At 38.7% G+C, this 27,450-nt stretch overlaps 1 protein-coding gene and 1 pseudogene across 1 annotated transcript in view; both read left to right on the forward strand.

Annotated features, from left to right (window-relative positions):
• The first annotated feature begins 3,727 nt into the window (after window positions 1–3,727).
• Window positions 3,728–27,450, forward strand: part of CCDC3 (coiled-coil domain containing 3) — a 122,756-nt gene continuing 99,033 nt past the window's right edge. Inside the window, exons 1-2 of the mRNA XM_074268634.1 lie at window positions 3,728–4,431; window positions 8,620–8,794. Of these exons, the coding sequence (XP_074124735.1) occupies window positions 4,055–4,431; window positions 8,620–8,794 (552 nt within the window). The 5' untranslated portion in view covers window positions 3,728–4,054. The remainder of the gene's footprint in view (window positions 4,432–8,619; window positions 8,795–27,450) is intronic.
• Window positions 17,792–22,665, forward strand: LOC141543428 (RNA polymerase-associated protein RTF1 homolog; annotated as a pseudogene).

Here is a 27,450-nt window from a genome sequence, read left to right on the forward strand (position 1 = left end):
TGGGCAGTCTGCCATCTTGGCAGGAAGTCCAAAGAGCTTACATTCTAACAGAGGAGAATGTTCTCAAGTCTTCCACCAATATGCTGGAATTTTCCTGTAAATCTCTTGACCTTGTATAAACACTAATTGAGCACATAGACTACTCCCTTACTCCTGATGTGATTGTTCTAGCCCCTTTTCCAATCATACATTTCCTTTAAGATATCTCTTATGTCACTCTGCTGTACAGTTATTCAGTGGCAATATACTGTAACTTGGGCAAACCCATCATATTTCCTCCTATTTCTATGCCAGAATTCTTTTGAATCTCCCATACCTCATATCCCACATTGAATCATTGGAGGAATGTTGCCTTTGTTTCAAGGAGAAGCTTGGGGTCATTAAATTTGTTTTGTTGTTTATTTCTGACTCTTTGTGACCTCTTTTAAGATTTTCTTGGCAAAGATACTCCTCTTCCAGATCATTTATAGATGAGGAACTGAGGCAAACAGGGTTAAGAGACTTGCTAGGGTCACATAACTAGTGAGTGAGTGTCTGAGGCCAGATTTGAACCTAGAAAGATGAATTTTCCTGACTCCAGGCCCACTGCTCTGCCCACTGCACTACCTAGCTGCACAATTTCCCAAATGATGTCCAGTATGCTTTGTCTCATTCATTTCTGGGTCTATTTCGTTGTCTAAGAGTGTGGTGTCAAACTTAAATAGAACCTTACATAAAGATACTGCTCCAAAGATTGACTTAAAAAACTACACATTAACATCATTTATGCTCAATTATATTTTTATTTTATTAAATAATTTCTAATTGCAATTTTTTTGGAGAGGTATTTGGGATTAAGTGACTTGCCCAAGTTCACATAGCTAGTAAGTGTAAAGTGCCTGAGGATTGATTTCAATTCATATCCTCCTGACTCCATCCCAATTGCTTTTTAATCAGGTTTGGACTGTATTCAAGAGTATTCCAGGCTCCATGCCCAAGTGTTTGACACCTCTGGACTAAGATATATGTTTTAATGAATGTCTATCATAATGTCAAACATATGGTAAAAAATCATTCATATGTAAAAAAATCATAAAATTCCTTGGATGAATGGATAAATGAACAAAACATTTATCAAGCACTTATGTGTAAAGTGCTAAGCACTCCTGTTACAAGTGAGACAATCCATTTTTTCAAGTAACACGTATGCTTCATCTGCAAGTCAGATGGAAAGGTCTCTTGATCTTTAGGGTGCAGTAGAAAAACAGATGGTTAATCTTCTTTAATATGATAAAATTATTCCAGTTTCTTTTGTTGACCTATATGACACTGTCAAGGGCCTTATATTCTGGATCTTTGGTGTCTGAAACACCCCCAGAAATAGTTTCTGGGTCACATCTCCATGGGGGTTGCTTTTCCTGATGAGAGGTAACTGCCAACAGTACTCCTTAGGCTTGGTGAGAAGTCCCTGTCATTGTGGTAATACATGTATCCTCCTCAAGAAAACAATAGTAGGGATATCTTAGCAGTTTGATGATAAATATTCAGACATAAAATAAGGCGATATATGCTCATCAAAGGCATTTTGCTATTATGGATTACATCTAGCAAAGTACAAATGAAAAAGGCATTCCCTATAGATGATGAGACTTGTAGAAGACATTTTGTTGATTACTATCAAGCTCCAAAACCTTGCACGACCTTATACATGAGATTCTTCATCCTTCACAAATGTTTGGGCTAGCTGTACAACCAGGAAGAACAAGTGGATAAAGTGTTTATTGTTAAATAAAACCATTCTCCCATGAGTTGTGTCAAAAATATTTATTTCTTAATTTTGCTTATTAGTCAGTCATCTCTGTCATGAGATGGGCAAAATTCTTCTTTACTACTTCTTTGGAATCATGGTAGATCAATTGGTTTATCAGAATTTTTGATATATTTCAAAATTGATCTATAATTATAGTAATGTTGGATTACAAATTGTTCTCTTGGTTCTGTTCACGTAATTTCATTAGTTCATACAAGTTTTTTCTGTCTCTTTCAAACCATCTTTCCCTTCATTTCTTACAGCACAATTGTACCCAATTACATTCATCTTTCAAAATTTGTTGAACCATTCTCTAATTGATGGGTACCTCTTTATTTTCTGGGTTTTTTTTTTGCCACCATGAAAAGAACTCCTATAAATTTTTAGTACATATAAGTTCTTTTCTTCTTTCTTGGATTTCTTAAGTTTTTTTTTTTTTAAATAGGTAGGAAAAAGGAAAAGATGGAAGGGAGGGAAAAATGAATGTTTGATATTCATAAATAATAATAACAATAATGATAGTACTTCTTTACACCGACCTTAGAGTTCAATGGGTTTCATGGCCACCTTTCTCAGAAAGGTATTATGCTATTATTCCAATTATCAGGAAAAAGGCAAGCATTCTTATTTTGCCAAGAAATCTCATTAAATTCTGGGAGGGTAACAAACTGGCTGAAGTTTAAACAGAAAAATAAGCAGGGTATGTGTGTGTGTGTGTGTGTGTGTGTGTGTGTGTGTGTGTGTGTGTGTGTGTTTTGGGGGAGTGCTGACAGAATTTACACTACTTTCTGTCTAAAGCTGTGCTCTATATTATTTGTCTAAACATATTTTTCCCTTTTTAAAATTTTATTTTTTATTATAGCTTTTTATATACAAAATATGCACGGATAATTTTTCATTGACCCTTGCAAAAACTTCTGTTCCAACTTTCCCCCTCCTTCCTCCCAACCCCTCCCCTAGATGGCAGGTAGTCCCATACATAACATGTTTTTCTTGAGAAAGGCATCACATACATGCTTGGCTTCAGCCAGTGCCAGATAATTCCCTAGGGTCCTAAAGTTTAAAAAAAAGGGGGCCTTCTGTTTACTCTGTCTTGGTATTGCTGTGGTGGGGATTCAGGGAGTTGGTAAACTCCTCTAACCAAGGGTCCTTCCTTTTCTCCCTTCTTCTCTCCTTCTGGCCCTCTCTCCCTCTCTCCCTTCTCTCTTCCTTCTTTCCTTCCTTCCTTCCTCCCTATTTTCTTTCCTTTCTTCCTTCTTTTTCTCTTCCTCCCTCCCTCCTTCCTTTTCTTTTCCCCTCCCTTCCTACTCTTTCCTTCCTTCCTTCCCTCTCCCTCACTCCTTCCTTTTTCTTTCTTCCTTTCTTCCTTTCCTCCTTTCCCTCCCTCCCTTCCTCCCTCCTCCCTCCCTTCCTCCCTCCCTCCTCCTTCCCTCCTCAGTATAAGAAGTCTCCCAGTAGTTTTGGTACCTTGTTCTAAATGATGAAAGTTTGAACAAGTTAAATTCTGCACGATAGAAGAGGGTCGTCTCCCTCATGGTTCTCCAAGAAGCTCACACCTTACACCTTAAAAAACTCACAAACAAACAAAACCCCAAACTGTTTGGGGAACTAAGACGGACCGCCCCAGACTCAAACTCCAGCTGCTGGTCAAACTCTCACCCCCACATCTTAGAGCCCTTTCCAGGAGCCCCCAGTGTGGCCCAGTATCTATCAGGTCCTCCACAGCTATTTGGCAGCCGCGTTGTGGCCTCCACTGCCCGCCCCCCACCCAATTTGCGCCCTCCAGCCCCCCGGGTCGGAGCAAAGGCAGGCTCCGGGGCTACCGCCGCAGCGGCGGGTCTGCTTTTTCCCCACCCCCCTCAGCCCACGCCCCCGAGAAGTCACGGAGAAGAGGAGGCGGGGTAGCCGGGTCCTGGCGACCCTTTTAAAGCGATAGGACAGGGGATGGATTGGGTTGAGGCGGAGCGACTCCAGAGTGTGCAGGGGCCAGCTCGGTGCGCTGACGGAGAAGGAGCCCGGAGAGGAGCCGGACTCAGGCAGAGCCGGCCCAGCTGCGGGCTCCTCCGCCGTGGCTCTGACCCTCCTGTCTCCGGTCCGGGTCAGCCCCACGCTCCCTGTGCCCTCTTCTCCCCGGTCCCCTACATGCGCTCGCACTAGCATGCCCGCTGTCAGCTAAACCTGCGCTGGAAGAGGGGCGCCGACCGCGCGGGACTCGGGAAACTTTGGGAACGGGGAGCGCGCGCTGCAGGCGCTCCCACCTCCGCGATGCTGCCCGCCCTGCTCCTTGCCCTGGTCTGCCTGGGCGAGCGGCTCAGCCCGAGCCTGGGCTGCCAGCTGCCGTCCGACTGGAGACCCCTGAGCGAGAGCTGCCGGGCGGAGCTGGCCGAGATCATCGTGTACGCCAAGGTGCTGGCGCTGCACCGGGAGATGTACAGCCTCTACAACTACCTGCCGTGGCAGTACGAGGCCGCCTCCGAGGGAGGCCTCTTCTACTCCGCCGAGATCGAGATGCTGTGCGACCAGGCGTGGGGCAGCATGCTGGAGGTGCCCGCGGGCTCCAGGCTCAACCTCACCGGCCTGGGCTACTTCTCCTGCCACTCCCACACCGTGGTGCAGGACTACTCCTACTTCTTCTTCCTCAGGTGAGCCGAGCGCCCGCCGCGCAGCCGGCCGGACCCTGCCCCTGGCCGCCTGCCCGGGGAGTGTGACTGAGCCGCGTCCTCGCGCTCCTCTCTCACTTTTAGAGCAACACACACACACACACACACACACACACACACACACACACACACACACACACTCACAACACACTTACACACACGCGCACTCACACACACTCACACAAACATACACGCACTTACACACTCACACTCACATGCACTCACACATACACACTCACACTCTCATTCACACACTCACACACAAACACATGTACTCACACTCACACAAACACACGCACTCACACACAGTGCACTCACTCACACACACTCACACACGCACTCACACGCACTCACACTCACATGCACTCACACACACGCACTCACACACACTCACACACTCTCACACACACTCACACAGTGCACTCACTTACACACACTCACTCACACATACTCACACACGCACTCACACGCACTCACAGTCACACACTCACACACACTCACACAGTGCACTCACTCACACACATTCACACACACTCACACACACTCACTCACACACAAACTCACACACGCACTCACACACACACTCACACACACTCACACACACTCACACACTCACACACGCACTCACACGCACTCACAGTCACATGCACTCACACACACGCACTCACACACACTCACACTCACACACTCACACACACTCACACAGTGCACTCACTCACACACATTCACACACACTCACACACTCACTCACACACAAACTCACACACGCACTCACACACACACTCACACACACTCACACTCACACACACTCACACACACTCACACAGTGCACTCACTCACACACATTCACACACACACACACACTCACTCACACACAAACTCACACACGCACTCATTCACACACTCACACTCACACACATACACTCAACATCACTGTCACTGAGGTCTTTGCTAACGAGCCAAAGGAATGGTGGAAGGACTGAAAGTACATCTAGAATCCTGCTCTTCCCAAGTTTGAAGAATTTACCAGTTGACTTATTTCTTACCAGTCTTTAAACTGTGTGTCCTTTGTTAAAACTCTTATAGTCTATAAAATGAGGAGACTGAGCTAGATTGATCTCTGAAGTCCTTCCAGGCAAGTCTATGGGGGCAAAAGTTTAATAACCGCTCTTCAGGGAAAAGAAAAGCGTTCGAGATACACTTAAAAGTTTAATCTTCCCAAATGAACATTTTCTCCATCCTCTAAATCCTCGACCACCAACTAAAATAATAAATCAAACCCTGATTTGGGGCATTTGTCGATTTTTGAGGTGCAAAAACTTATTGAAAATTTAAACAGTGGGAAATTTAGCTAATACAAGTGCACCCCAGCTTCTGGGTTTAGAACAATATCCACGTTCCTAATAATAATAGCTAACATTTATATAGGGCTTTGAAGTTTGCAAAGCACTTCACAAGAATTGTTTTATTTGGCATTTGATGCTATTATTATCCCCACTTTACAAATAAAACAAGGTAACTGAGTTTAGTTTGAGAGAGGTTAAATGACTTGCCCACACCATTATTGATTCACAGTTATTAAGTATTTAGAGTAGGATCAAAACACTGGGTCTTCCTGACTTTTAAACCCACCTGCCTGTTAGTAACCTGCAATGAGAGCTTCTGTGAGAACGCATCAGGGTGCACTCTAGACAGAAATCATAGGAATTCTACAGTATATATAGCTAGGTTCTTCCCAGAGTTTCATGTTTTACTTATGGGATTGAGGAACCTGTTATCTGAGAGGAGAATGGGCCAGCCTTGGAGTCAGAAAAATGTAGTTTCCGATTCTGCCTTTGGTATAGTAGTTATTGGACCATGGTTGTCACTTATTGATGACCTAGACAACTTCATATTCAACTTGTGTTCTCCGCCACCATCACAAATTGCTTCCTAAACATGTGTACCTGTTGTCTTTCTCTCTCATGCTCCCTTAGAATATAAGCCCCTCAAGGGCAGGGACTGTTCCTATACTGATGGTGTATGCTTAAGACCTAACACTGAGCCGAGGTGCATATTCAGCACTTAACAAGTACATATTAGGTTTCATGGGGTTACCTTCCTGCTCTAGTGGAGAGAATTTTCACTTTATTAGTCCATATGAGTTTGGAGAAAAACTTAAAAAAAATTAAAGTAAGCAATTAGCAAGAAAGCTTAATTGTATCAGTTGATTATAGCTGATCAGTAACATTTCTTCTTGTTCTCCATGATTCTACTACCTTTCTTCTGTTGATGTGTGTATGCTCATGTATATTCATATATATGCTCATGCATATAAAAATTTATATATATCCATATACATATATATGGAGAGAGAGAAAAAAATGAGATAGTTATTTGCTTGCTGTCTTCCCTATTAGATTGTATGCTCCTCAGGGCAGGGATTGACTTTGACTTTTCTTTGTATCTATTAGGTACCCTTAATAAATATTTACTAACTGATACTTTTCTTTTTTTTTTTTTTTTGTTTTAATAGTTTTTATTTACCAGATATATGCATGGGCAATTTTACAACAATTGTTCATCTTTGGTGAGAGAGAGAGAGAGAGAGAGAGAGAGAGAGAGAGAGAGAGAGAGAGAGAGAGAGAGAGATGGCAGGTTGACCAATACATGATACATTTCTTTTTAAAAAATATCAAAAGTCTACTCACTTCAGGACGCCAAAAGTTCTATTAAAAAAAGTCACCCTTAATTCTAGGCTTCTGGAATCCTATAAAGTTCTATAAAAATTATAAATCAATCTAGAAGAATAAAACACACAAAAAACACATTTTGCCTTATAGATTTTCCTAGAGTCAAGGATTTAGGAAGTAGATTGACAATAGAAATTTTGTGGTCATAGGTAATTTAAGCTGATAGAAGAGAATTAGCAAAATAATATGTTATCTCATTGAAACCTCACTACAATCCTATAAAGCATCTGCTTTTATTATTTGTATATTACAGATGAGGAAACAGGCTTGGAAATTAAGTGGCTTTCCCACAATAAATGTACTGTTGTATCACACTAATAAGTGTAAACTCATGTAGAACTCAAATCTTCCTGATTCTAAGTCCAATCCTTTGGACTGTTTGAGAATCATGAAAATACTTTTGAAAGTAACTTAAGGATTAAAGTTGTGAGTCAATAAAACCAAATTCAAGGCTGTTAGTAATAATTACTATACTGCCATAACAATGCAGTATGTAATACAAAATATTTGGTACTGACTACAAGCAGTGTCTCTAGATGACTTATTAGCTCCCCAGACTTCAGCATCTTTCTGAGAATGGAGACACTAAGTGCCCCCACATTGAGCTTGCTGTAACACATGTTTTCCACATCTAAGCCAGAATTTCTAAGTTTAGAATACAGCATGTCATGGTTCTGGCTTGAATTGTTTCTCTAGACTAAGTAAAATTTCTCAGGAGTGCCAGTAAAGACTGCAGCACATTTCTCATTATAGAGACACTTTAATTGTCTATGATTTTTCATTAAGAGAAAAGTATATAATAGGACCAAACAATAACCCATTTTTAAAGTGAGGGAAGGTGCAGACCTGTCGGGAAATATCATATTTCTAATCTTATTGTGAAATACAGTTTATAGTCAGCCAACTCTTTCATCTTTTTGCTCTTAAATATTTACAAAAAGTTAGTGCAGAAATACAGTAAGTTAAATGCTAGAGTGACAGATCCCCATTTCACAGAGCTCACTTGCTCTGAAGTATATTAACAGCTACATACAGATTATTCTTCCTCCTGTTATTCTGAGACCTGTAGAGATTAGAACAGGTTCTGGTAAGTTTCATAAAAATGAAAAGTGAATATGCTGATTGGTCAATGAACCTTGCCCTATCACTTTGGTCTAAAATGTGAATTTACTTCTTTGTAGTGTTACTTTTGATTCTTAATTGTTATCTCTACTGCAAATTTCTTATTTTATGATTCAGAGAACCACCACAGTCAAGCAAACTGCAGGAACTAAAGTCTCTCAGGAGACTTCTAAACTTAAAAATATTTACTTTTTGCCTTATCAGTATGCTTCTTTTAAAACCTTCCAAGATAGAAGGTTGCTATGGTTTCTATAAAACTATGGTATCCAGTGAGAGTTCAGTATAGATCTTTGGTTTTGTTTTGCTTTTGCTCCAGGATGGATGAAAATTATAATCTCTTGCCTCATGGAGTCAATTTCCAGGATGCCATCTTTCCAGACACTCAAGAAAACAGAAGAATGTTTTCCAGTCTCTTCCAGTTTTCCAACTGTACTCATGGACAGCAGCCTGTGACTTTCTCCAGTGACTGGGAAATCCAGGAGGACAACAGAGTAAGAATTTGTCCACCTTCATAGAATATCAAAACAATAAAGTAGTTCTAGTCTTTAATGACTTCTCTTAACCAAAAACTTAAAGAACATGATGGTTAGACCAAAAGGAAAACTTGTAACTCTTTCCCCTCCTGTCCTTCTAGGAAATTATTTTCAAAGGCATAGTTTCTTGGCTTGTGGGTTTGGAGACCTCTGGAGTCTTCCCACAAGTTTAGCTAGGAAGAAACAGCCACTGAAATTGGAATATCTAATATAGAGTATGGATTGTAAGAGATTTACTTGAAAATAGGAAGGCAAGGGAAAAGTTGGCCAAAGGGAAATAATAGAAGTAGCATTATTAGAGTTAAAAGATTTCTTTGTATCATATGGCAAAAAAATTCTAGCAGTAAGATATGAGATGATTAAAAAAAAATGCCTCCCCATTTATATAGATGACCAAAGTAGCAATAAAGTTTGAGGATAATTGCTATTCAAAATCAGTGACTTTCAAGTAGTTTTTCTAATTCACATTTCTTGTTGTATCACTTGGTGACTTATAAATCTTCCCGATGCTTATTGAATAAAATATAGATTTTTGGCATCATTTAGATCCTTCATAATCTGACTCCAACTTACCTGTTCAGCTTTCTTTAAAAAAAAAATCTCATTATATACTCTTATGTTTGACATTCATAACCTACCCCCTTCCTACTTTTCCAATCTCTTTAAACTTTATTTCCTGACATATATTCTTTGATCAAGTGATACTGGCCTCCTGACTGTGGCATGAACAAGATAATGCTCTCAACTCTGCTCTGGGCATTTTCTCTGGCTGTCCTTCATGCTTGAAACATTCTTCTCTTCTCTACTTTGGACTTCCCTGATTTCCTTTAAGTTCCAACTGAAATTTCATTTTTTTCTCTTTAATAGGGTTTTATTTTTTCCAAATATATGTAAAATAGTTTTCCACATTCATTTCTGTAAGATTTTGTGTTCCAATTTTTTTCTCCTTGGGTTTTTTACCTCTCCTATCTCCAAAACAGCAAGCAATCTAATGTAACTTAAACATGTACAATCTTTCTAAACATATTCCTATATTTGTCATGTTGTGCAAGAAAAATCAGACTAAAAGGGAAAAATAATGAAAAAGAAAAAGCAAGCAAACAAACAAAAAGGTAAAAGTACTATGCTTTAACCCACATTCAGGTTCTATAGTTCTCTCTCTGATGTGGATGGCATTTTCCATCCCAAGTCTATTGGAATTGTCTTGGATTGCCGAATTGCTGAGAAGAGCTAAGTCTTCATGGTTCATGTTCACATAGTTTTGTTGTTACTGTGTAGAATGTTCTTCTGGTTCTGCTCATTTCACTTAGCATCAATTCATGTAAATATGAAATTCTCCCCCACCACAATTTTTTTTTAAACAGGAAACCTTTCCCAAACTCTCCTAATTCCAGGGCCTTCTCTTTATTAACTTTTTCCTATTTATCTTTTATATAGCTTGTTTGTGTCTATTTGTTTTCATATTGTCTTTCCTATGAGTCTTTTGAAAACAGGTACTGTTTTATGCAGCTCCAGCACTTAGTACAATGCTCAGTATATAGTAGATACTTAATACATATTTCCTAATTGATTGGCCAAATTGTACTGCTCACTATTACCCAATTCTTCCTGTTTTCTCTCTTTTGGGAGGCATTTGTATATACTGGAATCTTGTGCTTATAACTTTCTCCATGCTCTTACTAGATAATTAATCATTTTATTAATGATAATAATTTTATTAAATGCTTACCATATGCCATCTATAATGTATGTGTGTCTGTGTACACATACACACACACACACACACACACACACACACACACACACACACACACAAAGAAAAAAGGGGGACAGACCCTACCTTCAGAGTACTTACATTCTAATGAGAGAGTTAACATCTCCATCAATCCAAAGGAGCCACAGAGAGGAAGGCACTAGCAGCTAAGGCCAGTTGGAAAAACCTCCTGCAGATGTTGGGTTTTTTGTGTTGAGTCTTAAAGGAAGCTATAGCTTCTAAAAGTTGAAGTTTAGGTAGGAGAACATTTCAGTCAAGGAGTGCAGACATCCAAAGATGCAGAGATTGGAGAGGAAGTGTCATGCTTGAGGGAAAGCATGGAAGCTGCTATAGCTGGCCCACAGAATACATAGAAGACTGGGAAGATAGGAACGGGCCAGCTTAATGTGGCCAGAGCTTTAAATGCCAATCAGAATAATTTATATTTGATCCTAGTGGTAAAAGGATCATATTTCTTCTCTTTCTTCAATGATCAGATGGATTTTATTTCCTTTATGAAGCCTTCTTTGATTCCCCCTTGCCTCAGATCTTTCAGGCCACTGATATTGGCATATTTTAATTTATTATAGTTACTTGTCACCTACCAGATTGTAAGCTTTCTGAAGCCTTGGGACTGCCATTTTTTTATCTTTAAATCCCTAGCCCAGTGTAGGGATTTATAAAGTATTTGTTGAATTGAATAGAAAGAATCGGTAGCAAATTTAATACATTTCAAGACTAGGTTAAAAAATGGCAATAGATTTGGAATAAATCCCTTACTTGTTTCACATACCACATCTTGGATTACTAACTCTGCAAGGATGCCAAATCTGTTGTACTTTCTATTTTGTATGCTGTGAGCTGCTTTTGAGTTTCCATTCAACTCAGGCAATTAATCTGTTTCTCTTCCTAGTTCTTTCTCTGATTCCTCCTCCTCCCCCCCACTATTATTTCAAAGGTCTAGCTTAACTTGGAACCCCAAAGTAAAACTGGGAGATTTAGAAGCTCAATCTGCTGGGAAAGTTTCTGCAGAAACCTTTTGGAAAATGAACCATTGCAATGCCCAGCCTTAAACATCAGTCCTTCCATACCACTGATGCTCCTTTCCACTTATGAGTAGCCTCACCTGAAACCTTGACAAATGGAAACACAAATTCTCTTTCAAAACAAGCCAAGATATCGGCGGTGTTACTAAGCTTTTCTCAGTACTTTTCTAGTTTGGTGTCATAGTGTTAATGGGACTTTGGGGGATATTTTTGGCAAGCTAGAGTATTCACCAGATTTTCTGGCAAGTTTCTCCTCATCTTAGCCAAGAACTTTCCTTTCTTCTCGTCTCTCCTGCTGTTCAGTGCAACAGTCAAAACAGAGATATATATTTTTCCCTCGCTCTACATGATTGTCCACTGAGACCAAGACCCAGTCTGACCTTTAAAAGAACAAAAATATTGGAGCCACATGATGCTTCAGTAAAATGTGATAGTCAGAATGAAAGTCTGTGAGGTTCCAATTGCTGTTAATCACTTTCTTTGCACTCTGAGTGATGACCTTTGGGCTGTGGTAATAGATATGTCTTTGTTGCCAATATGGGATGGAAGAATCATATCTAGATAGAGAGAACTCTGTAATATAAAAGAAAGAGTTTTATATAGTAGAGATCTACTCTTTGAACCAAGAAGAATTGGTTGATCAAAATATAGCCTGGGGGTAGTCATGGGGATAGATATCATTGCTGAAATTGGAATTCTTGAGAAAATTCAACCAGTAAAGCCCTTTATTAGGTATTGGTTAAGAGGTAAAGATAAAATTGTACTTATGGAGGATGTCATTTTATAGAGGAAAGAAACATGCATAGAACATAACAATGCATACCTATTGCAAAGTAATCCAAAATGTAGACTTGAAAAAGTTATGTACAGTCTTAGAGGGAAAATTAGAGAGATCTTCTGAGCTAGACCAAACTCAGGCAAGTCCTTGGCAGTTTTGGTTTGATATTGAAACAAAATGAGACACTCATTCAACAGTTACTTAAAGGAGATTTGTTTAGATGTAGCAAGAAGATCCTCATGGCATAGGGAAACTTTGAATAGATTCAAAACTCTCATTGACTAAAATTCATCAGCCAAGTGTTTGGGAGGGCACTGGCACTCTTGTGGCTGCTTTGTACATCCAGAAGTGATGTCAACAGTCTAAGCTCCTTTTTTCCCTGAGCCAACCCAAGTCTCAAGAAATATCTCAATACTTGTTAAGGAAAAATTAGTCTAACCTTGTTGGGGAGAGAAGTTAGAATATTGCTCTTCCTGCATATAGCAGGTGGCATTTGAGTTAGATATGTAGAAGGCTATGCTAGTAGAGCATAAATTCGAGCAGGTCCAAACATACCACCACCATATCTGCTAAATTTTATTGCCTCCTTATCAAAAACAAAAACCTCTTTTATCCAAAGACCTTCACAACCTACATCTCTCTCCCTTCCAGTCTTCTTAACATCTTATACATACTATTTGATTTATTGGTCTTCTTTCCATTGCATGAACAGGACTCTCTCTCAGCTCTGGGCTTTCTTCTGGCTGTCCCTATTTATCTCTGCTTTTTGGGTTCTCTGGCTTCCTTCAAGTCTCAGTTACAATCCTACCTTCTTCAGGAAGTCTTTCACAAATCCTTTTAAGTCTAGTTCCTTCACTCTCTTAATTATTTTCTATTTTCCTGAATATAGTTTGTATATTTTCACTTGCTTGTTGTTTATCCCATTAGATTAGGAAGGAGTTTTATGAGAGTGTGGCGTGTCTTTGGCTTTTAGCAGTTTTTAGCACTGTCTGGCACCTGATAGATTCTAAATAAATGATTATTGACTGCCTTGAGGATCTAATAAGCCTTCTGAGTACATTTCTGGAAATGGGTTATGCCTACTGATTAAGTACCAGTCTAATTACCCAAAGGTCAGTCAGGAGGTGCAGTGGATGGAAGTCAGGAGACTCAGCTCCCTGAGTCTAGCCTCTGACACTATGTGATGCTGCTTGAGTCACTTAATCCTGTTTGCTTCAGTTTCCTCAGATGAGCTGGAGAAGAAAAGAGCAAACCACTCCAAGTATTTTTGTCAAGAAAACTGCAAATGGAGTCACTAAGAATTAGACATGATTAAAATGACAACAATAATAACAACTAATCACCCAAAAAACTAGCTAGTGGGTAATATATTATTTGAGTGGGAAAAGGAAAACATTCTAGACATGGAAAATAGTGTAAGCAGGGCACAGAGGTGGGAAAGTTCAGGGTGTGTTTAGGAGATAGGGAAGAATCCAGCTTAGCTGTAGTATAGCATGTGGAGGTAAAGAGTAGAGAGTACCAAGAATCAATGGTCATTTGGGAATAGAGTGGGAAGGAAATGCCTTAAAATGCCACCAGTTTTCTAGGTTTGCAAATGCTTTGTGTTTTGGGCAGTCTAGTGTAATAGAATTTTAGAGTGGGAAGAGATATTTGAACTTATGTAATCTAACTCTTTTCATTTTATAGCTAAGCTGCTAAAGATCATATAACTAATTAGTTACAAAGCTCAAACTAGAATAGAATGGGCAGCTAGGTGGCACAGTCAGTGGGGTATCAGGCTTGGAATGAAGGAAAACTCCTTTTCTTGAATTCAAATCTGGCCTTAGATACTTATTAGTTGTGTGAACTTGAGCAAGTTGCTTAACCCTATTTGTCTTAGTTTCCTTCCCTGTACAGTGAGCTGGAGAAGGAGATCTCAAGCCATTCCAGTATCTTTGTCAAGAAAATCCCCCAAAAAGGTCATGAAGAATTAGATATGACTGAAAGGGTATAACAACAGAAAGCAGAATCAGGGATCAGGTCTCCTCGTGAATATGCTAATTTTCATGACTGAATTTTTAAACCCCCCCCCTTTTTTTTAACCTAAGTAGTACCCCTTATTGACAGTGGTGCTCCTAGTCATATCATCAGAGTCCCATTGTTATTTACTATCTAGGATGTTTCAAATAACTGTTGTCTTTTGGGATAGAATGGGAATGGAAAGAATCTTAGTTTAACATATTAGCTTAACATGTCAGCCATATTCTTTTTTGGAATCCTTATCAGTCTGTCATCTTCTACAATGTCATTTTTTTTTCTTTTAAGTATTGTAATTCAGAGTGGATCTCAATGGCCATCAATCTCAACCTCTATAAGGGAAGAGGAAGGAAAAAAGCATATTACACCAACCATGTGCCTAATTAGCACAGATATTGTGCTTAGAGCTTTACAAATATCTTGTTTGATCCTCACAACAACCCTGGAGATAGTTATGTTATGATTATTTTTCAGATGTGGACACTAAAGGAAAGGACAAGCATTTGTTAACATCAACAATTTGCCCTTGCGCTGAGCTAAGAGCTTTACAAATATTATCTCTTTTGATGCTCACAACATCCTGGGTATAAGTGCTATTATCACCTTCCACTTTATAGTTGAGGAACCTGCAGCAAACAGGGGTTAAATAACTTGCTCAAATACCTGAGCCTAGATTTGAATTCAGGTCTCTCTGATTCCAGACTTGATTCCTGACTCTATCCACTTTTACACTTAGCTGAAGAAGAATCTTCAGCATGCTGGACCAGTAAGTCTGTCAGTCACAAACATTTATTAAGTGTCCTCTATGTGTCAGGCATTGTGCTAAGCATTGGAGAAATAAAGAAAGACCAGAGACAAGTAGTCTTCCAGATTTTGTTTGAAGACTTCATGTGAGGATTAACCTTCAAAGTTTTTTAGTTTTTTTTGTTTGTTTGGTGTTTTTTTTTTTTTTTTTTTTTTTAGAAGAAATACAAATAAAGAAGCTTTACTTTCTGAGGATGGACCTACATTCGTTTTTTCTCTCTAAATCTGTGATTTCATTGATGGACGGAATTCCTGGCATGGGCATCAGGTGCTGCAGTGGATAGAGTGTGGAATTTGGAGACCCCAGTTAAGATCTTGCCTCAGACTCAGGCTGTTTAATAGTTAACACTTTTATGATGTTTGCTATGTGCTGGGCACTTTGCTAAGCACATTGTCATTATTACCTTTAACAACCCTAGGAGGGTAGGGGCTATTATTACTCCTCTGCCATTTATGGAGATAATACAGAGACAAACAAGATTACTTGCCCAGGGTCACACAGCCAATAAATCTCTGAGGCTGGATTTGACCTCAGGTATTCTTGACTCCAATCTCTATCCACTATATCACCTACCTATCTATTCTCAATGAGTGTGAGCAAATCACTTTACCTCTTTCATCTGTAAAATGGGAATAATTATATTAATTACTTGCCAAAGTGTTTTTGAGATCAAATGAAGTAGCATATGTACTGCATTTTGCAAACCTTAAAGTGCTATATAAATGTTAACCATAATTTCCTTTTTTTTTGGGGGGGGGAATAGATGGTAGGTGGAATGGATTAAAGAGCAGGAAAAAAAATTTAAGTGATTATCTCCCCAGGAATAAGTGTTAAGCTCACCATTATCTACTGTTGTAGTCTTATGCCTCTGCAATTCACAAAGCTGGTTGTGAAATCCTTTCCCCCTTCTTTTTTGAAGTCTTAGAATAGCAGATGTCATCTCATCATAGACAGTTCTTTTTTATTTCAACTATATTTCTCTAAAAGGAAATTTAATGGATGGGAGGAGAATATCTCTCTTAAGATTTTCAAAAGTTTAAAATGCTCCAATTTTTTTTTGGTCCTGACCCCACTCTCCACCCCCAAGTCCATTTTCCTCTTCTTTTTTCTCTGTGTCCTACCACATTCACAATTTTATATTCTCTTCTGCAAAGAGATGTTCAGGAAACTGTCAGAGAATCTCAACAACTCAATAAGCCACATTTCTGGAATGTAGTGACTGGTCCCTGAACATTTGAACAGCAGCTTTTAGACTGTTTCTCCAGCTGGGGCTGCAAAACTATTCCAAACATAACTTTCCTTCAAGTAATATGCTGTGATTCCTCTACAGTCAATCAATCATCAAGCATATATGAAGGGTTTGCAACACAAGGGTAGAACCCACAGAGACCTACCAGAGATCAAGAGAAGTCCTAGATGGCAGCTTTGAGCAAGCCCCTCCCTCCCCTGAAGAGTTCTTTCTACTTCAAAAGAACTTGCTTGGAAAAATCAGTTCCTGATCTCCAGATTCTGCTCTCACAGCCACCGGCACTTGGTTTGATCATCAATTCATTCATTTCATCTGGGAATATTTCATTCCTTTTATTTGTATGTAGCATTCTGTACAGTTCTTGGCAAGTAATAGGCACTTAATGATTGATTGACTCAATGAACATTTTTAAAGCACCTGTTGTATCACACATTATGCTGGGCACAGGGGTTACAAAAACATAATACTCCTTGCCCTGAGGAGTTTATCTTGTGACCTTGTATATAAGCATCTTTTTAGTTCCCCTGGCCACTATAGACCTTTAGATCTGGGAATCTGGGGGACCACAAGCTCAATATGAGTTAACAGTTTTACTTGACAGCCAAAAAAAAGGGTATTTACCATTTTAGGGGAAATCAAGAAAACTATAGTGACTAAGATTATGAAAGTGGTAGTCTTGTTAAAAGGCAACACGATGGGCAGTGGATAGAAACTGGGCATAGAATCAAGAACACTCCTCTTACTAAGTCAAATGTGGCCTCAGACACTTGCTAGATGTGAGACCCTGGGTGTTAGGTTCTTACTAAGTGCTAAATTGGTACTTAACAATTCTCTAGTTCACACCTTTGGTTCCAGCCTTTAAGGGGAGTTTACCCCTTTGAACTTCTGAGGCGGAGTTTACATATGAAAAGGAGCTTACACAACCTTTAAAAGGAGCAAGTTCATTGGTTGAAGTAATTTTCCCACAAGCCCTTGAGTTCTCACACACCCATTCTCTGGGACGATAAAAGAGGCAACATTGAGCAAGGAGTGAGTCTACTCTAGGACAGAGTTGGGACAGCTCTCTGGAGGAAGAAGAGTCTAGTCTGGGATTGAGTTGAGATAGCAGATCTCCTCCCAGAGAAGATCTGGTGAAGGTGAAGGTGAAGGAGAAGACTTCTCACACTCTTGGAGATTCAGAGTCAAGATTCCATTCTCATGTCTACCTTCCCTCTGGCTGGAGGCGCCAGAAGCCTCCCAAGAAACCTGCTCCCAGAGAAAAGGATTCACAAAGAAAAGAAGCCTCCTCCCAGAGAAGAATTATAATTAAGAGACAATCAGGATATTACATTTTGGCGTGCCTCGGAGGGGAGGGGTTGGGGCTGGTGCGAGAGATCGCCTTTGTGTGGGTCCAGTGGTGGAGGCAGCAGCGCACTGGCTGGTGGGCAAGAGGGGAATTTGGGCAGCTGCGTCCGGTGTGGGAGCTGGGGTGCCACCATGGTCAAGAAGCAGAAAAGCCATGTTGTGATCCACTTGGACACGGAGGACAGCAGCAGTGACAAGAACCTGGATCAGGAGCTCTTGTCCCTAGCCAAACGGAAACGTAGTGACTCCGAGGAGGAGCAACCTATTAGTCAGCCTGCAGCTTCTTCGGACTCTGAAACATCAGACAGTGATGATGAGTGCACAGTTGGAGGTTCAAAAAATAAGAAAAAAGGAAAACCTGGGAAGATAGAGAAGAAGGGAACCATGAAAAAACTGACAGACAAAGCTGCTTCCTCAGGTAGCTCTGACAAAGACAGCTCAGCTGAGGGTTCAGGCCCTGAAGATGGTAAAGAGTCTGATTCCAACAGGAACAGTTCCTCCTCCCGCTCAGATTCAGATTCTTCTTCTGAGGATGAGGAATTCCATGATGGGTATGGAGAAGACCTCATGGGAGATGAAGAAGATAGGGCCCGTTTAGAAAAAATAACAGAGAAGGCAAGAGAACAGGAACTGTTTAACAGGATAGAAAAGAGAGAGGTGCTGAAGAGAAGGTTTGAACTTAAGAAGAAATTAAAAACAGCCAAGAAGAAAGAAAAGAAAGAAAAAAAGAAAAAAACAAGAAGAAGAACAAGAGAAGAAAAAACTTACACAGATTCAAGAGCCCCAGGTCATGTCCCATAATAAGGAGCGGCATTACAAGCAGGATGAAAAACTAGACAAAAAATCTCAGGCCATGGAAGAACTTAAAACAGAGAGAGAAAAACGGAAGAAGAGAACAGCTGAGCTGCTTGTCAAAAAAACAATCATTAAAAACAAGTGAAGTTTACTCTGATGATGATGACAATAAGTCCAGTGAGAAGATAGGTCATTCATCTAGGACAACATCATCTGATGAAGAAGAGGAAAAGGAAAAGGTTCCTCCAAAATCCCAGCCAGTTTCTCTGTCTGAAGAGTTGAACTGAGCGCGGTTATCTCGGCACAAGCTGGAACAGTGGTGTCACATGCCTTTCTTTGCTAAGACAGTCACCGGATGTTTTGTATGAATTGGCATTGGGAACCACAACAGTAAACATGTCTATCAGGTTGCTGAAATCACTGGTGTGGTGGAAACAGCCAAGGTTTATCAGTTGGGTGGCACTAGGACAAATAAAGGATTGCAGTTGAGGCATGTCAATGACCAGCGAGTATTCCGCTTGGAGTTTGTCTCAAACCAAGAGTTCACAGAAAGTGAATTTATGAAATGGAAAGAAGCGATGTTTTCTGTTGGCATGCAGCTACCTACCTTGGATGAAATCAACAAGAAGGAAGTATCCACTAAAGACGCTTTGAATTATAAATCCAATGATCAGGATATCGAAGAGATTATAAAAGAGAAAGAGAGATTCAGAAAAACTCCACCCAACTATGCCATGAAAAAACCGTAGCTTCTGAAGGAGAAGGCCATGGCAGGAGATTTGGGAGACCAAGGCAAGGCTAAACAAATTGTCAACAAACAAAGAATATTTCTGCCATTAGTTATATTAACCAATGAAATCGGGAATGGAACATTGTTGAGTCTGAGAATGCCCTTGTGGCTGAAAGTCACAACATGAAAAATCAACAGATGGACCCCTTCACTAGGCGGCACTGCAAACTAACTATTGTCTCCAATTCCAGAGACCCTGCTGTTCAAGCTGCCATCCTGGCTCAGCTGAATGCAAAATATGGCTCTGGGGCACTACCAGATGCCCCAAAGGAGATGAACAAGAGTCAAGGAAAGGACAAAGACATCAACTCTAAGTCAGCCAGTGACCTCTCAGAGGACCTGTTCAAAGTGCATGATTTTGATGTGAAGATCTACTTGCAAGTTCCCAGTTCAGAATCAAAGACACTGGCCATCACTTCAAAGGCTCCCCCAGCCAAGAGTGGTGCTCCAAGAAGATCCCTGAATTTAGAAGATTATAAGAAGCAACGAGGACTTATTTGAGCAAGCCCAGCCTGCTGCTTTGGACCCTGCATGCACCCTGATGATGTTCCTCTTCTCCTCTTCTCCCTTGGTTTGCCCTCTTTGGGCTGGAGCAGCAGGGGTGCTGGGAAGAGACTCTTTAAACTGCCAGCCATCTGTAACATAAACCATTTACTGTATAGATCTCCCTCATCCACCCATTCTCTCTCCCCTCCAGCTGTCCCACACCTGTGTGGAGCCTAGGTCTCTTGGGTTTTATCCATGTCTATTTCAGTTTGCATTTTGCTTTTTTTAAATTTAGTGATAGTTTTCTATACAATTAATTTTTAAATTTTTGACAAAGATGCACTGGCTCCAGCAGACAGGTTTTATAACCCAACACTGCCCTTCGGCAGTGTCCAGTACGAGCAACTCCACTATCTTTAGATAATCGCCAGGTGATGTGGAGAGACCCAGAAAGTGGTGAATGGAAGGGACCAGATAGGTTAATTGCCTGGGGGAGAGGGCTTGCTTGTATTTCTTCAGATGGAGAAGGAATCAGATGGGTGCCAACAAGTCATATTCACCTTGTCCATCAGAGAGAGACAGAAAAAGAGAAAGACCTCAAAACAAAGGAGAAAATATGAGAAACATCTGACACTGAAAGAGCGTAGCTAATAAGAAGACTGTTAAAGAACTTTAAAACCAGCAGGAATCATTGGATTTCCTAACACAAGATGAGACTAATGGACAATGGACTTATGGACATTTGTAAATTCTCAATTTATGATTATTTGATCATGTTATTTGTTACATACTTCTAGCATGTATTATGTTACTATGTTACTATGTGTTTATGTAATCTATGTACTTTTGTGTAATGCCTCCCATATTGATGGGTTTATGTTTCAAGGTCATGACCACCCTATGTTCTAAATCAAAAGAAAGGGGGAGATGTTAGGTTCTTACTAAGTGCTAAGTCGTTACTTAACAATTCTCTAGTTCACACCTTTGGTTTGGCCTTTAAGGGGAGTTTACCCCTTTGAACTTCTGAGGAGGAGTTTACATATGAAAAGGAGTTTACACAACCTTTAAAAGGAGCAAGTTCAGTGGTTGAAGTAATTTTCCCACAAGCCCTTATCTCTGGGAGGATAAAAGAAGACAACATTGAACAAGGAGTGAGTCTACTCTAGGACAGAGTTGGGTCGACTCTTTGGAGGAAGAAGAGTCTAGTCTGGGGTTGAGTTGAGACGGCAGATCTCCTCCCAGAAAGTGATCGGCAGTTTCTGGAGACAACAGAACTTTACACCTGGGCAAATCACTTAACTCTTCGGTTTCCTTATCTATAAAATGAGCCTTTTATCAATATTTTCTTGTTTGATCCACTCAACCACCTTGGGAGGCAAGTGCTATTATAATCTCCATTTTGCAGCTGAGGAAACAGAAGCAGAAGGATTTAAGTGACTTGCTCAGGGTCACACAGCTAATAAGTGTCTGAGTCACATTAGTAGCCTAAAGTTCATTCTGCCAGAAGACAATCGGGAACAATGGCTAAAAGCTAATAGGAAACAAATGTAAGTTTATATAAGGAAAGAATTCTAATGGACTGCTTCAGAAAAAAACTGACTTTTCCACTTCACTGGATATCTTTAAGCAAATTCTGGAAGACTGTTGGTTATGTTGTAGGAAGGATTCCTATTCAGGTACACATTAGCTCAGATTGCTTTAGATCAGATGGCCTCAAATCTCAGATTCTTGTAACATACTTAGCACAGTGCCTGGCAACTAGTAAATGCCTAATTAATTAATGCTTGTTATCTCAACCCTCTCCCTTGGTGTTCTCATCTATAATGAGGGTGTGTACAAGATGAACACTGAGATCCATTCAAGCTGTAGATTTCTGACCCTAATATGGCATGATGGCAAAGGAGCTGATTTGGGAAGATCACCTGCATTCACATCCTAGCAATGGGTGATCTTTAGGCTTCTGTTTTGTCATTTTAAAATGGAGTTGAACAGCTTCTGTCATCTCTAAATCCCATATTCCTATAATATTAATAAATATGTGTTATTTAGTCATGAATAATTTTGTGATAGGTATTACAAGTATTTGTATTTTTATACAAATAATTTACCTACATATGTATATAAATTTATGTATGATATATAATATTGCATATGGTAATATATTTAGTATTTAACATTTTAACCTCCATTTTACAAGGTTCTTCCTTGTGGTCACATGCTTAGGCTTCTCACATCTTTTTTTAAAAAAAATTCACTTGACCTTGACATTCTCCCAAGCACTTTCTAATCTCTTCTTCCTTTCTATCCTTGCTGATTCTACTTCTTTAGTTTCTTTTTACTTCTCAGTCACTGCCAATATAGCTTTTGGCCCCATCACTTGACTTGAACTGTCTTCTTTTTGACTATAAGTCATCTCTTAAACTGCTAAATCTAATGGCTTTTCCACAACTTTCACCTTGCTGTATTTTACTGCAGGTACTGACAATAATTAACTACCTCTTTGCTAGACAAATTAATTTTTCCTTCAATTTTTATGAAACTGCTCTCACTTTCTATCTTAGTCTTGGTCTTTCTGATTCTGTCTCTGTTTCAGTTTTTCTCCTACATGTTTCTTCTCAAACTCTTTTCTTGAATCATTATTCCTTTCCTCTGCACTAAGATTTTGTGTTACCTGAGACTCAATCCTGGGCCTTCTCTTTCCTTACTCTTTTAGTGATCTTATATGTTCTATATAACTCTATGCATATGGCATATATATGTATGTATATATATATATATACACACACACACACACACACACATACATACATATAAACACACATACTCATATTTATCTAGTCTTATCTTAGAACATCTTAGAATGTCTAGATTCCTTCAAAGTTTAGGTTAAGTGTGCCCTCCTATTCATATAATTAAAGATCTGGAAAGATTTTTTTTTATAACTATTCTATTCTTACTTTTTTTATCTTAAAGACAAGTTAATTAATGACATAGATCATAGAAGATAGTTCTCTATTTCTAGGTGTACTGAGGTGACTCTATTTGAGACTAGCTAATTCACTCCAGGATTTCATAGCAACTTCCACTATTAGACAATTTATATTCCTAGCCCCATCTTCCTGTATATATAATATGTTTATATATATACATATATAAACATATCAACTAAATTCTTACAATGCAATTTAAATCTGTTCCACTTTGTTACATTTGTAGAGGACATGATAAATATAAAACTGGTCAACAACTTATAGATAATAAGTCTTTATATTTTAGAAGATATTCCATAGTCCTATTTTCTATGTAGTAGTAATGATACCAACAATATTCATAATAATGATTAGCACTTCTATGGCATCTAAGAGTTGCAAATTGCTTTACACATATTATCTTATTTGGTCCTCTAGATTTTTAATACAGTTGGAATATCACTGCAACAAAAATATCTGTGTAGCAAAAAGATTTTGAAACCCTCTTTTGATGGTCTGCTTATCTCAAGCAATACTCATTGCAATAGAATTCCAGACAGCCAAAGGATTTTTAGACAGTTCTTTTGAATTTATTATGCTGTCATCTAACATGAAATCTTAGAGAAGATTTTAAAAGCAGTTTCCCAGTAATTGATATATGAATTTAGAAATGCACTAAGAGAAGAGATCAACATCCAAATGTAGAAGGCTGGCCCTTGCATAGGAGCATAGAAATGGAGCAGTTGAGTGAATGAATAAATGAACAAATGAAGTAAAATCAAGAAAACAAGAGAGAATGCAACTATCATGTTATGTGTGTTCAACAAATATGAATTGTTGAGGGCACTAACAAACAGTGAGTGCCATCTGATATTTTCCTATTCTAGAGATTTCTGACGACTGTTTTAATAAGAACTTTTTCAAGTTTGGGGCAGCTAAGTGTCATAGTGGATAGATTACCAGGCCAAGAATCAGGAAGACCTGAATTCAAATTTGGCTTTCGACACTTACTGGTCATGGGACTCTTAATTCTATTTGCCTCAGTTTCCTCATCTGTAAAATGAGCTGAAGAAGGAAATGGCAAGCCATTCTAATATCTCTGCCAAGAAAACCCCAAATGGGGTCGTGAAGATTCGGATGTGACTGAAACGATTTAGCAACAATCTTCATATTAGTTTTGTATAGCAATTAGTTTGCTATGTATTTATTATCTAGTATGGATGAAAAAGGCAGACAACAGTTGAATTCTCACAGCTGAGGAATTCCCCTGTTCCTTAAGAGAAGCAGCTTACCAGACCAATGCTACCTTCCTCAGGGGAGAATTACAGTGCTGTTTAGTTACCTTGGAAATTGGGGACACAAAAAAAAGATGAGAGGGAGAGAAGGCACAGAAATTGTCATGACATTCATATTGTGTATTAAAAAGGAAATGTAGGCTGAGAATGTGCAACAATATCAGCTTCTGTCTCCATTGTTTTTGTTGAGTTGCTTGCTTCAAGGAATTCTTTCTTTGTTTTTCATTGTCCTTATCGGACAAAGAAGCTGTTTATGCTGACCTTTCCTTCCCCCTTTCAGGAGCTTTGCAACTAGAAATGAGAAGTTTGTAAGATATTTGGCCACAAGGCATGGTATTAAACATAAAATATCTTATCCTCTTATTGTTCTGGAGTCAGAAAATGGCCACCATTTGCATTCCTCCAGTTGATATCTTCAGCTCATGGAATCTTCTCTTGGGAAAATTATTTTTCCCTTTTATTATCTTTCCCTTGTCCCCCAAAATGCACATAGAGTTTTGGAGACTAGATCAATGATTTCAGCTGCCTTCTATAAAAGCATATACTATATTTTTGCAAAAGCACATATAAGTTTCTTTTAAGTGATAAAAACATTTTAGATCAAAATGATTCTAAATCAGGGGAAGAAATCACCTTATTTTTCTCCACTCCTATTTAATATTCACTAGATTTTTTAGAGAGCTCTGTCAAGTTCATGGAATCTTCCATATTTACTTCTTCTGTCTATTTCTTAAGTCAGATATGCCATCTGGCATGATCACACCTGTATCCATGGACCTAGCTAAATCTATAAACTCCTAACCCTCTGACAGGGTAATCAAATTTAATCCCATTCACTTTAAGGGAGTTGTCATTTTTATTTGTTTAAACAATGAAACCTCATACCTATTTACTTTTAACATACAATCTTGTGATCCTGGGTTTTGAATTTTTAAAATTAAAATTTAAAATTCAATTCAATTTAAATTTAAAATTTGAATTTTTAAAATTATATAATGTTCATGGTAATATTATCAAGCAACCAATAGATGGAATGCTATCTAGGTTCACAGTTATGTTTACAGTCTTATAATAAAGAGAGAATGACAAGGTTATGTGCAAATTGAAGTGGGCAAAAGAAAGAAAAAAAATTAAAGTAGTTTTTTTATGGGGCCAGATGGTATTCTAGTGGGTATTTTCTGAGCCTTTGTTTGTTTGTTTGATCTTGGGAAGGGAGCTCCTGAGAGTTGGCTTTTCCAGGAAGAATCTGGAGGTTCTTTTTCTTATTGACTTGGGAAAATCAAGAAGTTTTGTGGTTTGGTTTCCCTACTTTCAAAACAGCAGGGCTTATTGGTTGCTTGCCATATAGAGATATATTTAGAGTAAATTTTGAGTATGGCTTGGGACCAATTCTAGGCAAAATTGAAATAAAAAGCATTTTATTTGATCCATGCAAAACCCTTGTGAAGTAAGACATTCAATATTATTGCCACTTTTTAAAAAAAAGCAGTTTAGAAACTAAGCCCAGGAGTACTTTAAGTAATTTGTCCAAAGTCATATGTAGATCCTAAGATAAGAACCTGTGTTTTTTGACTTCCAGTCCATTATACTTCAATACTTTAATGGATCTATATTCTCCTTGATGAGTATATTTCCTTCCCTGATAGAGATTGTCATTAGTCTATCAATTATCATTCTCTGTAATTATTGTCCATTTCCTCCCATAAATCCTTAGTGAAGGCTTTACTTGATGTGAGTACCAAGTGGAATATTTGGATTGATCATTTGTCATCTTTCACTCAGGGTAAATGAATAGCCCAAATCTTCATTGGATCACAAGATCCTTGAAGCAAGGACTGTTTATTCTTTTTGTATTTCTAGTACTTAGCACATGCCTGGCACATAACAGGAACTTAATAAATATTTATAAACTGGCTTTATTCATGTTTTTGATAATGTCATTTATATCACATTTCAATATGATAAAGTCATGTTCAACTCTATAACCTCATTTGAGTTTTTCTTGGTAAAGATACTGTAATAAATTGCTACCTTCTCCAGTTCATTTTATAGATAAGGATGGCAAACAGGGGTAAGTGACTTACCCAGGATTCACACAGAGTAGCTATATGAGGCTAAATTTGAATTCAGGAAGACTCATCTTCCTGACTCCAAGCCCAAATCAGAACTCTATCCAGAGTTCTAGTTTGTATTCAACAGCAAAAAACAATGTATTGTAGCCTACAAATACCCACCACACATCTTTCTATAGCCATTTGTGTAACTTGAAATTTTGATTTTCCTTATTATGACGTTTATGATTTGTTCCCTAAGGGAAACTTTATGGAGTACCTTATAAAGTGGGAGGAAAAAGGACTCCTAGAAGTCTGGGGCTATGCCACATTTATTAGATATACTTTCTAAGCTTGAGCCCACTTTCCCCTGTATTCCATATGAACTAATAGGAGAGTGTCATAAATTCTTGAGGGGAAAGTTCTCCTTGCTACCTTAGTAAATGCCTTTAACTAAAAGCTAATTAGGTTTGGTGGACTCACTTGATATAGTTATGGAGGAGATATGGAGCACCTCAGGGAAATTTTGGATGTATAGCATTATAATGACACCCTCCTGGCCCTCAGACTGCCCCTGTAGCATGGAAGTTCCCAAGTGACCTCTGGGACCCTATTGGTTAGTGTGAATGGGGCTTAGGGGACTAGCTTTAGAGTATATGCTATAAATATATTAATGTGTCTTTATTTCCATGGTGCCTACAAAACAGATTATTTCTATCTTTTATAGCTTTTAGTCATTTTTGGCTATTTCCCTTGAGATTCTTGCCTTCTTTGCTCTTCCAAATAAATCTTGTTATTGCTTTGTTTAGTTTTTTTTTTAAATAACTCCTGGGAAGTTTGTTTTAATCATTAAATTGGTAGATTAAGTTATGTGGTATCATTATTTTAGTTATATTTGTGTGGTCCAGTCCTGAACAATGATTAAGTCTCCAGTTATTTAAGTGTTGCTTTGTTTCAATAAAGGGTGTTTTATGATTATTTTTACAAGTCCTAAATATGTTCTGGCAGATTAATTCTTGAACAGTTTATAGATTTCATAGTTCTCTCTCTTGTTACTCGGTTCTGTTAATAGAATGCAGAAGGATAATTTTTGTAGCTTTGTTTTATATTCTGCTACTATACTGAAGTTTTAAATTACATATTTTTTCATTGAATCTCTGGGATTCTTGTAAATAAACCATCATCAATTCAATTAATCAGTTAACAAGGATTTATTATTTCCTATGTACCAGGCACT

The sequence above is a fragment of the Sminthopsis crassicaudata genome, chromosome 5, assembly GCF_048593235.1.
Source record: "Sminthopsis crassicaudata isolate SCR6 chromosome 5, ASM4859323v1, whole genome shotgun sequence".
Taxonomy (NCBI): domain Eukaryota; kingdom Metazoa; phylum Chordata; class Mammalia; order Dasyuromorphia; family Dasyuridae; genus Sminthopsis; species Sminthopsis crassicaudata.